General features: G+C 41.4%; 1 protein-coding gene across 1 annotated transcript; it reads right to left on the bottom strand.

Moving 5' to 3' along the window:
- Positions 1-121: 121 nt before the first annotated feature.
- Positions 122-6,760, bottom strand: tbcb (tubulin folding cofactor B). The gene is made up of 7 exons (XM_080731315.1): positions 6,597-6,760; positions 6,237-6,397; positions 5,903-6,046; positions 4,748-4,844; positions 3,836-4,027; positions 2,355-2,427; positions 122-2,243 (listed from the first exon to the last, which is right to left on the bottom strand). Exons 2-7 carry the CDS (start codon positions 6,354-6,356, stop codon positions 2,129-2,131), a joined length of 741 nt encoding a protein of 246 aa, XP_080587441.1. The 5' UTR covers positions 6,357-6,397; positions 6,597-6,760; the 3' UTR covers positions 122-2,128.
- Between the last annotated feature and the right edge of the window lie 3,273 nt (positions 6,761-10,033).

The following is a 10,033-nucleotide window of genomic DNA, read 5'->3' as shown; positions in this document are numbered from 1 at the left end:
ACTGAGATTTGGAAGTCATTATGCTTATGCTATGCATTGTAATCATAATTAAATAATCGCACACCTTTGACTTTTTAGGAGCTTTTGGTGGGAGAAGCAAAGCAAGACACATCAGAATAAAAACATTTAAGAATATTTTTAATTTGTATGAGCAGAATGAGAATGTAACATATTGCTTGGTTTCATCACTCAATAGAACATCGTAAGTTGTGATTAGTACAACAAAGAACAAGTAAGACATCCATTTGAAAAATGCATCACCACTAGTGCTGTAAATGAGTAAAAACAAAACGTTTTGGTTGTTAAAGGAGTGCAAATAGTATATGAGTACCAAAATGTTACTTAGTAGCCTCAGCCTATATGTTGTATTCAGATTGCCCAGTTAGTCGGATGACTTACCAGGGACAAGTCATCTTCTATTTCTAACAGTAGTGTATACTGTATACTACTGTACACTGTGATGAGAAAGATCAGTCATCAATGCATGAGATGAGTCCATGCAGCTTAATGCTGGGTTCACTTCACAATGCTTTAATGTTCTTAAAAAAAATCAGTTTCAATCTATTTCCCCGTTACCAAACATCAACTAACCACTTGAAAGCAACAGACAATATGACATGCCCTTAGTGTAGTAGTGTATACACAAACAGTCCACACCCACAAGGTATTTTTCCTTAAAAAAAAAAGTATTTACCGCTGCAGCAGTCTGACAAACGGACAGATTTCGGCAACTCAGGTCTTCATCAACACTGATGAAGGCCTGGGTAGCCAAAACACATACATTTGTCAGGCACTGCTGCTGCCCTTGTGAGTGTGGACTGATTCTATAGACTGTTTGCTAAGAGTCAGTCTACACCTGTCTGTCCTTACAGTAGAGCACACTCAGCTCTGGACCTCTGTCCCATATTTGTAGTGGTCAGAAAAGAAGAGAAAAAAGTAAAGCGTTAGAAAACCATTAAGTGCTGCCCGAGAAACTGAGTCCAATTTATGATTTGGTTTCTTGTTGCAAGGACAGACAACACTTTGTAATGTTTTCACTGTAATGTTTTCACTGTAGGTGCTTGGAAAGCTCCTCAAGACTATACCAACGCATTTAAACAATTATTACTTCGGCTTGTGAGGACTTTACAGTGCAAGAATGAATTGGGTGTGACTTTTACATCCTCCTCACAACAGAATTATGGTAAATATCGTCAAAGTTCCCCTTTAAGGCCAGATTTAGAACAGCTCAGCTTGAAGATGATGCCAACAATACAGCTACCTCTTCTAGGTTTTACATGTTATCAGGAAGATGATTTTTTTGGTGCTTCCAGCCTAAACACTTGAATTATGGGCGACTGTGTGTGCACTTTGCCACAATCAAAAAGAATGTCATAAAAGTAAAAAAGAAAAGGAAATTGAGGAAACCTCAAGCATGGCCGGAGAGACAAGTGTCTTATGCCTAATGGATCGCAGCACCAAAAGTTTAAGCCTTATGGAAGTGAAAGACATAACATTAACAGGGTGTAATTAAAACCAAAGTATTTCCATCCATAAATGATTTTCTTACTGATCACCTCAGGCTCATACACTACAATGTACAGTATTCCATTGTACAAAAACACACGTGTATCTAAACATACTATATACAACCACCTTTGTACAGAATCAGATTGAAAGACAACAGCTCAACAAATCGGAGAAACTGAGCTGGTATCCAAGCTGTTAAAACAGAATGTTATGTAAAATCAAGAAGATACTCCCATCTTCAGATTTCTTTTTACCTGGAGCACAACATTATCAATATTCATTAGGACAGAATTTCATGCAAAATGGGCCAGTTCTAAACGACCAATCCTTGTTGGATTGAGCCGTTTTATTCTGACTATAATGAATAGCATTCTCATCACATATCCAACAACACAAGAGATGCAGTGAACTGAGTGTTACTAAGTGAACACAAGGTGCTGAAATACCTCCAGACAGGTGTTTGGAATCAAGAGCATAGCTTCCCGTCTAGCACAAAATGACAATAGTTGAATAACAATGCCTTCCCTTCATCTCTGGTTGATAAAGGGACACCAAAGCACTGTTGTGATTTCAAGGCAGGTAAAACCCTCCTTTCCTTTGAGCAAGCGATATCCTTGTTTTACATCTCGTCCAGACCATAATCCTCCTCAGGGAAGTCTCCCACAGTCACAGTCAGGGGCTTCACAAATGCACCATATTTGTTCTGACATTCAAAGTACTGCTTCCCACCGACACTGTAGAGATAATAAGAATAAGAAAAGTCAGTTGGTCAGACTCAGGAGCTGGAGCAGCCATCTGGGAAACCATTGGAAAGCATGCACGGCAAGAAATTATAGCTCTCCTACCTTCCATCATGTTTTCCAAGGGGCTCATCATACTTCACACCCACCCAATAGCCTGGCTTGAAATCTGTTGTACCTGCAACCAAGATATTAATATTGATGTTTTATGAACATCTGGATTCTGACACATAAAGTACATCCTTATTGTTGCATTTATGCAATTCTTCACCCAGCAAAAGACAAAGATATTTGACAAATTTATTTTGGATGGAAAGCTTCTGTCTACAAAAATGTATGAGGATGCATGTGGCCAGGAAAGTAAAATGAGACACATTGTATGATGTCTGCGTCAGGTCATTTGACCATTTCCACTTCAGTTTTCAAATGCTTCATGACAATGACATATTGACTAAACAACATGAGTAGGCCCTCAACCACACTATACAGGGTGGAGATTTTACCTTAATTAATAGAAATGATCTCTCTCACACACACACACACACACACACACACACACACACACACACACACACACACACACACACACACACACACACACACACACACACACACACACACACACACACACACACACACACACACACACACACACACACACACACACACACACACACACACACACACACACACACACACACACACACACACGAGGTCTCGGAACACAGAATGTGTCTGTCTTGCATCTAATTTTCACATCCTCTTTACAATAGAATTAATGTTAAGTATCAGTTCCCCTTTAAAACCTGTTTGCAGGGAGCTGGTGTTGTGAAATGCAAGCCCATACATTACATTGGCATATAAATGTTGTCTTGGTTTAGTATATAGTTTTTACGCCAAGAACACAAAGTTGACAATCCTGTACCTTGCCACCTACTTAATGAAAGCAAGTTTATAATTATTATAGTTTCCATTCACTTCGCCGGAGTGACATGGCCACATGTCTCCATGTGTCTGTAAGCAGCTAGTCTCACGTGGCCAGACTGTTGCCTCCGCGATTTGGTCAAATGCTCCCGGCATACAGTCTGGCAAACCGGGGAAGAAATGATGAGTGCGAGATGAAGCGGAAGTGAAGCCCCCTCGTCACTTCCGTTTCAGTCTCACATCGCACACATTTATCATTATATAAATACAAATCATATAAGCATGTTTAGCTTGCTGCTTAGCAGAAATGACATTTTAAAATATATTTTCTTGAACGGTAATGCCCGTTTCCATTACTCGCCGTTAGGGAGCTGCTGTTCCAGACTCTATATAGCATTCAGAGATTGTGGAATAGTTGTCTGGCTACACGAGACTAGTAAGCAGCTAATCTCCAGCACCGCTGGGACGATCATTGTAAAGCTTTGTACGCACCCCCAGTAGGCCAAGGAAGAACATCCAGATTTTACTATTTTTTTTTTTTTTTTTTATCTGCCTCATGGTAGTACTATAACAGGCCACTTAACGTTTTTACCTCTTTTTTAGCTCTTGAACCATGATATGTACCAATGGCTGTATGGTGTTATAATCAATCCCACACTTACCAACATACATAACTGTGCCAATCTTGGTGGGCTGCCCTGAGACATGCACTTGACAGCGGTTGCCAACAGCAATGTTATCTGCAGCGGTCTTCTCCTCAGCTTCTCTAGCTGCAAGCGCTGCTTCCTTCTTTGCCGTCTCTTCTTCGTTGAAGCGTCCAACCTTGTGTTTCTTTAAGAATGACCTTGCAGAATCTGCAGTGGGAGATAATGAGCCACAATTAAATCTGGGCTACCCATCAACACTTATCGCTTAGCCAGAACATCTGATCTCTGCTTAACTGGGAGGAAACAATTTGGAAAATGTAAAAAAAAAAAAAAAGTCTAAATTGTCACAGAACCAATGGAAAGACTTTGGGGTGGTACTTCACAAAGGGTGGTTATAAGGATTGGTTTTCAAAGCGGTGGATGTTTGTTACCGTTTTCACCGACGTCCAAGCCCATTCCCTGCATTTAGATTACCCTCACAAATCACAATCAATGGTCAATGGGTCAACCCGCGCATCACTACTCCCCACACACATTCCTGTGTTGTCACCTACTGACTCACCTGCCAGTAAGGAGCCCCCACCGGGAGGAAGTAGAGCATTCATCTTACTTTTCCCGCCCAACACACCCTGACAGGTGCCACCACAGCTCGTAGGATTACATGTGACAGTTATCACCCTCCCTGCCCGGTTCCCTCCCCGAAACCCGGGCCAAGTGTGTTCGTGTAGTATATGCTCGACAAAGCCAGATGCACCATGGTGGATTCAAACCCACAACTTCCACAGTGGACACCACTGTGCCACCTGACCGCGGAGATAGGCATTTAAAAATGGATTGTAGTTTGTGTACGACCTCTAAAATGTAATGAAATTAGTCATGAGAACTATACGTTTGATTGTTTATGTAAAATACAAGACCAGGCTGTACCTTGTCTCTTCTCATAAGCATCGTCTGTTATTTCAAATTTCTCCACTTGGGACAGGTCACTGAACTCCCCTTTCTGAGCTCCACTGCGGTCAGTAACCTGTGTAAATAAAACAGATTTACCATCATCATTAATACAATTCTTACTTGATAACAGGGCAAAGCATATAGCTGCAGACATGCATTCTAATGTGTAATTGTCCAACTTACATGCGGCTTGCATGTGTATCTCGGGTAATGGCAACAGAAATAGTAAAAGATAATATACTGAAAACAAGAACTAATTTGGGGGGGTGAACTATCCCTTTAACCATTTTTTTTGTACCGAATTTGAAATGGAACATAACACAGCAATACCTCATCCCGGAGCCACAGGAGGGGCTAACTGGTGCCACTATTTGTAAATAAGTCATTGCATCTTTTGGACAACTTGGGAGCTTGGCCCAGGCAGGCAATGGAGCTCGGACACACACATCTAGCTACTGAAAAAGACCTAGGCGAGAGAAAAATAATCTGCTCCTCCGACAACAATAGATACATTGGCTGGCTGCCCCATTTGCACCTTTTACCAAGCTACAAAAGCTGCCGACTCGTGCATATCAATGTGTGACCTGTTTAGTGTTTAGCTACTGTCAGATGTCCTGAAGCAGTCCAAAAGAGAATGGATAGTGGTCCTAGGGGGTTCATGAATTAAATTACAGAGGTGACGTGACTTGCGACTAGCTGTTGTATGTGTGTTGCTCACTTGCTATGAGTGACAAAGTCACGAGTTGACACAGAACCAGTAATTATCAACACAGTATTATGGTGCTAGTAAAGGCTGGGAGTGTGTGTTGTTACTGTTGTTTTATGGTTGTTTGAATTATATATTAATTGTATAGTTTATATTTGGGAATTAATTAATCAAAAACTTTCTCATGCGCCCCCCCACACAGTGAGGGGGTTCTAATTAGCACAGTCAATATTTGATTCCAGCCTACACAGGTGAGTCGTACCCTGATGGAAATACCAAGTATACTTATTAAGACTATCAAGTTATTGTGCCCGTCAATTTGAAAAGCAATAATTGTCATCATGCAATAATTAAAATGCTGTCAAGTAGTCACTACGTGACAGGCCATGTTTGTTTGTTGATCGGTTAATAGCTACAGTACATACATGTATTCTGCAGTCATCGTCGACATGGTAGGAACCTAGCAAGGCTTCATTGTCATCAAGTTTCTGAAGGAACGTGTCAGTGGCGCTGAACAGCTCAAGGTCCATACAGGAGGCAGGTGTACCCACAATCATTTCCAACTTACCCTAACCCAGACAGAAAATAATAAAGGTTAGATAGTTTAACAAGGTGAAAAGCACTTAAAGAATACTTTATATCATTTACTTTAACAGCTTGTAATGTATACATGTGAAGACCACACCTTAAGTCCACATTATCAGTAAATGTTAATTACATTTTCACAACGTACAAACTTTAGATAATCCAATCTCTCACCTTTAATTCTGCTATGCTGATACCTCTGTTAAATTTACGACTCTGCTCGAATGTGGAGAGGGTAGATGTTAGGCGCACAGCCACTATGGGGTTGGAAATCACTGTCACTCCACCGTCCATTTTTCAATGCGTATGCAGAATTCCAATGAGTCTGCAAAAGACTGCACAGACAGAATAGTCAGGAAGTTGTTCAGTAGAAGGCTTAACCACAGTGGCACAGTTAACAAAGACAAAAGAGGCATTTGGTTTATGAAGTTTGTTTATGTAGCAACGCATATTTTACATTATGCTAACTAGCAAAGCCAGCCACGTTGTATTCAAACCGAGCACTCTGCTAGCAAGCTAGCTATAGTTACTTACAAACTGTGTGTGTCTTCCTTCGACGATGAAAGTACTTTGTCAAAAAGCAGCAATGGACAGATATTTTTTTTAAATCAGTGTTCAGACCATGGATGTTAGTCTCGGTAAAATTGTAGGACAAATGTTTCTGGCGTTCCTGTACCACTAGTAGAGCAGAAATGAAATGTGAACGACAACATCAACCTCCTGCAGCTACGCCCAATTCTGGAACATTCTACCCGCCCACGAAGTGAAATTGACCAATGGGCATCAGGGAAAGTGGTACTGGTCCGCCTACTCAGTCTGACTGCTACCAATCACATAATGCTAAATGGTGACCTGGCGTCACCCTTGGTCCACTCTCCCACCTCCACCAACAGGATGACGGAGAGACAACTTTATATATTACCTCTATGAAAAAACTAGGTAAAGAAGAGACTTTCTTTCTTTCTGGCTTTCTTCTGAACAACAATGACAACATTTTTTTCAAGTTAGTTTGGCAGCTTTTGCTTGGAATCTGCACCCGACTAAGTTCAAAGACAGTTCTGCGTGCGCGCCAAACCTTGAAGTCTGAATAACAAGGGGACCACACGGTGGCGCTACACTCCAAATTATGGACAAAGCTTCAGTCAGTGTCCTCCTGTAATTTTACTTTTACACTAAACTTTACTTGTTGTCAGTCGTCACTGAAGCGGATACACGAGATTTCACAATAACAAAAAAGTATTAGACACAAGTTGTAGATGTCTTAAACGGAATTTGTTTTTCTGTTAAAAGTCCCATGATGCGTAGTACCAGTATAGTAGTCTGAGAGGCTTGTAGTGGTCTAGTAGTAGTATGGCTATTGTATAACAGCTTGAGACTATTTCACGTATTCAAAAATACATCTTTCTTTAAAGTATTCACATTACTATACCTAGCTATTCAGAACTGAGAACGTGTATGGACAAAAAGATCAGAGTAGGCCTACATGGTCATGGAGATCAAAGAGCAGGTGTATGGGGTACTGCTGCCAAATGCCAACATGAGGGAGAGGACTTCACCAGTTTACATTCCTATGGTTGATGGAGATGTTAAGCCCTCAGCTTATCTCCTCTTTCTTTCTCTTTCTCGTTCTCTATCTCCACTGTGTGTGTGTGTGTGTGTGTGTGTGTGTGTGTGTGTGTGTGTGTGTGTGTGTGTGTGTGTGTGTGTGTGTGTGTGTGTGTGTGTGTGTTGTTTGCACTGTTTTTTGTATGTTTGTGGGGACCAAAATCTGTATACACAGTCACGTCATGGGGACCAGGTACGGTATGGGGACCAAAAATCAGGTCCCCATGAGGGAAACTGTTAAAAACCAACACAGGAGCTGCTCTGATGTGCCTGTGAAGTTTTTAGCATTGGCCCATAAGTCACGTTTTTTGGTCATGGTGTGTGTGTGTGTGTGTGTGTGTGCGTGTGTGTGCTCAGTAGCTTTATATGTTTTGTGGGGACCAAAATCTGTATACACAGTCACGTCATGGGGAATAACTTCATCAATTCTGATATTTGAAGTCGTGTATAAGCTAACACAGCCATAGTTGTTATACCTGATTTTTTTTCATAGCTGTATAACATTTAGAAAGGGTGGTCCCCACATGAGATGATTAAAATCATCACATGTGGGGACCACCCTTTTCATCATTGTGGTCCCCACAAATCATAAAAACCAGTATGTGTGTGTGTGTGTGTGTGTGTGTGTGTGTGTGTGTGTGTGTGTGTGTGTGTGTGTGTGTGTGTGTGTGTGTGTGTGTGTGTGTGTGTGTGTGTCAGTTCAGGTCAGATAAACGTATTGATCCCTGTGGGAAATGCAGCTGTCTAACAGCAACAGCATTAAGTATGAAGCACAGGATAAGTACGCTAGAAAGAGATACAAATAAAGATACAAAAAAGAAATAGACTGGCCTGCCCTTTTGCCAAGAATAAGAAATAATATACCTGTATATAAATGTACTACTAATAGGCCTACACGACCGAATGTCTGTCTGTCTGTCTGTCTGTCTGTCTGTCTGTCTGTCTGTCTGTCTGTCTGTCTGTCTGTCTGTCTGTCCGATGTCTATCTGTATCTGATATACCTGACATCACTGATCCTAAACAGTGCCCACATTTGGAGATAACTGACATTTACTGATACCGCCGCCTGTACTGCGCATGCGTCTCTGCCATGGTGACAGCCGCATGCTGAAACATTGCCCAAATTTGGAGATCACTGATACACGTCTGGGTTCTCCATCATTACTTCTGAGACATTCAATCCCTTATATACAGTGCACACCCTGACACCCCATAACCCAAACTCTGCAAAGCCCTGCTGAGCTCTGTCACAACCATAGAGGTAATATATAATAATATTCACAACGCAGTGTGTCTCTGTAGATGGTGTGCCTCTTTCCCCAGCCCGGCGGCTACAGAGATAATTGTTCACTTTGTGATACAAGCACCAAATTTTGCACAAAGTTTCCTCTGGACCTACTTTTTCCAAAAAGCAAGTTAGCCACTCAATTAAAAACAAATAGGGTTGGGGTCCCATTGACTTTCTATACAGTAAAATAATACAACAAAATAAAACTGCTTTAAGTAGCAAGTGAGGGGTCAAACTAGGGGTTTTTCATGAGCCTGAATCCAATGCAAGCATTTGTTTTGCACAAAAAACATTCCTTGGGCTAGAAAGGCCCCCACAAAAGCGTGAAAACCACGGTGAAAAGTGATGACTCATGACTAAACCATAGTGTTGTGGTGGCCTTTCTAGCCCAAGGAATGTTTTTTGTGCAAAACAGATGCTTACAATGGATTTAGCACCATGAAAAACCCCTAGTTTGACCCCTCACATGCTATTTGAAGCAGATTATTTTCTTTGTATTATTTTACTGTATAGAAAGTCAATGGGACCCCAACCCTATTTGTTTTTAATTGAGTGGCTAACTTGCTTTTCTGAACAAGTAGGTCCTAGGCATTGTTCATGCCAAATGTGGTGCTTGTATCACAAAGTGAACGATTCTATCAATAAATTGACTTGTGGCCGCTTGAGCCAGCTTCATCCTTCTCTCTCTGATTTTTTGTGTGACCTCCACTGAGGTCCACGTTTTGGATGTAGTCTGCCCATATGACAAGTGCTATTTGTAGCATTGTTGTGTAGAAGCCATTCAGGGCATTTGCCTGCTTTATTAATTGCCTCCACTGTCTTCTTGAGGTCATCTCCCATGTCAGATTTCCACTCTCTTCTCATCTCAGGCAAGTGCCCTCCAGACCTTCAGATCTTGTTCCATCGAGGCAGTCCATGCACAGAGATATTTGAAGTCCTTGACTACCTCGAGTACTGTCCCGCTGGCAGTGGCAATGGTTTTGTCCTCAGTGTTTGTTTTCTTGCCATTGAGCTGCCTTGAGGGTGATTTTCCTGCATTCCATTTCTACTGCCGGTAGTAGTTCTCTTCCTTTCTTTG

Source organism: Nannobrachium achirus (assembly GCF_963921795.1).
Source record: "Nannobrachium achirus genome assembly, chromosome: 8".
Classification (NCBI taxonomy): domain Eukaryota; kingdom Metazoa; phylum Chordata; class Actinopteri; order Myctophiformes; family Myctophidae; genus Nannobrachium; species Nannobrachium achirus.
The sequence above is the reverse complement of the archived record's forward strand: the minus strand, read 5'-3'. Positions and strand labels throughout refer to the sequence as shown.

Coding starts and splice junctions, on each gene's coding strand:
- tbcb (XM_080731315.1), bottom strand. CDS start 6,356: ATGGACGGTGGAGTGACAGTGATTTCCAACCCCATAGTGGCTGTGCGC. Junction 4,845..5,902: donor ACGATGACTGCAGAATACAT/GTATGTACTGTA, acceptor TTATTTACACAG/GTTACTGACCGCAGTGGAGC. Junction 2,428..3,835: donor TGGCACAGTTATGTATGTTG/GTAAGTGTGGGA, acceptor TCTTGGTTGCAG/GTACAACAGATTTCAAGCCA.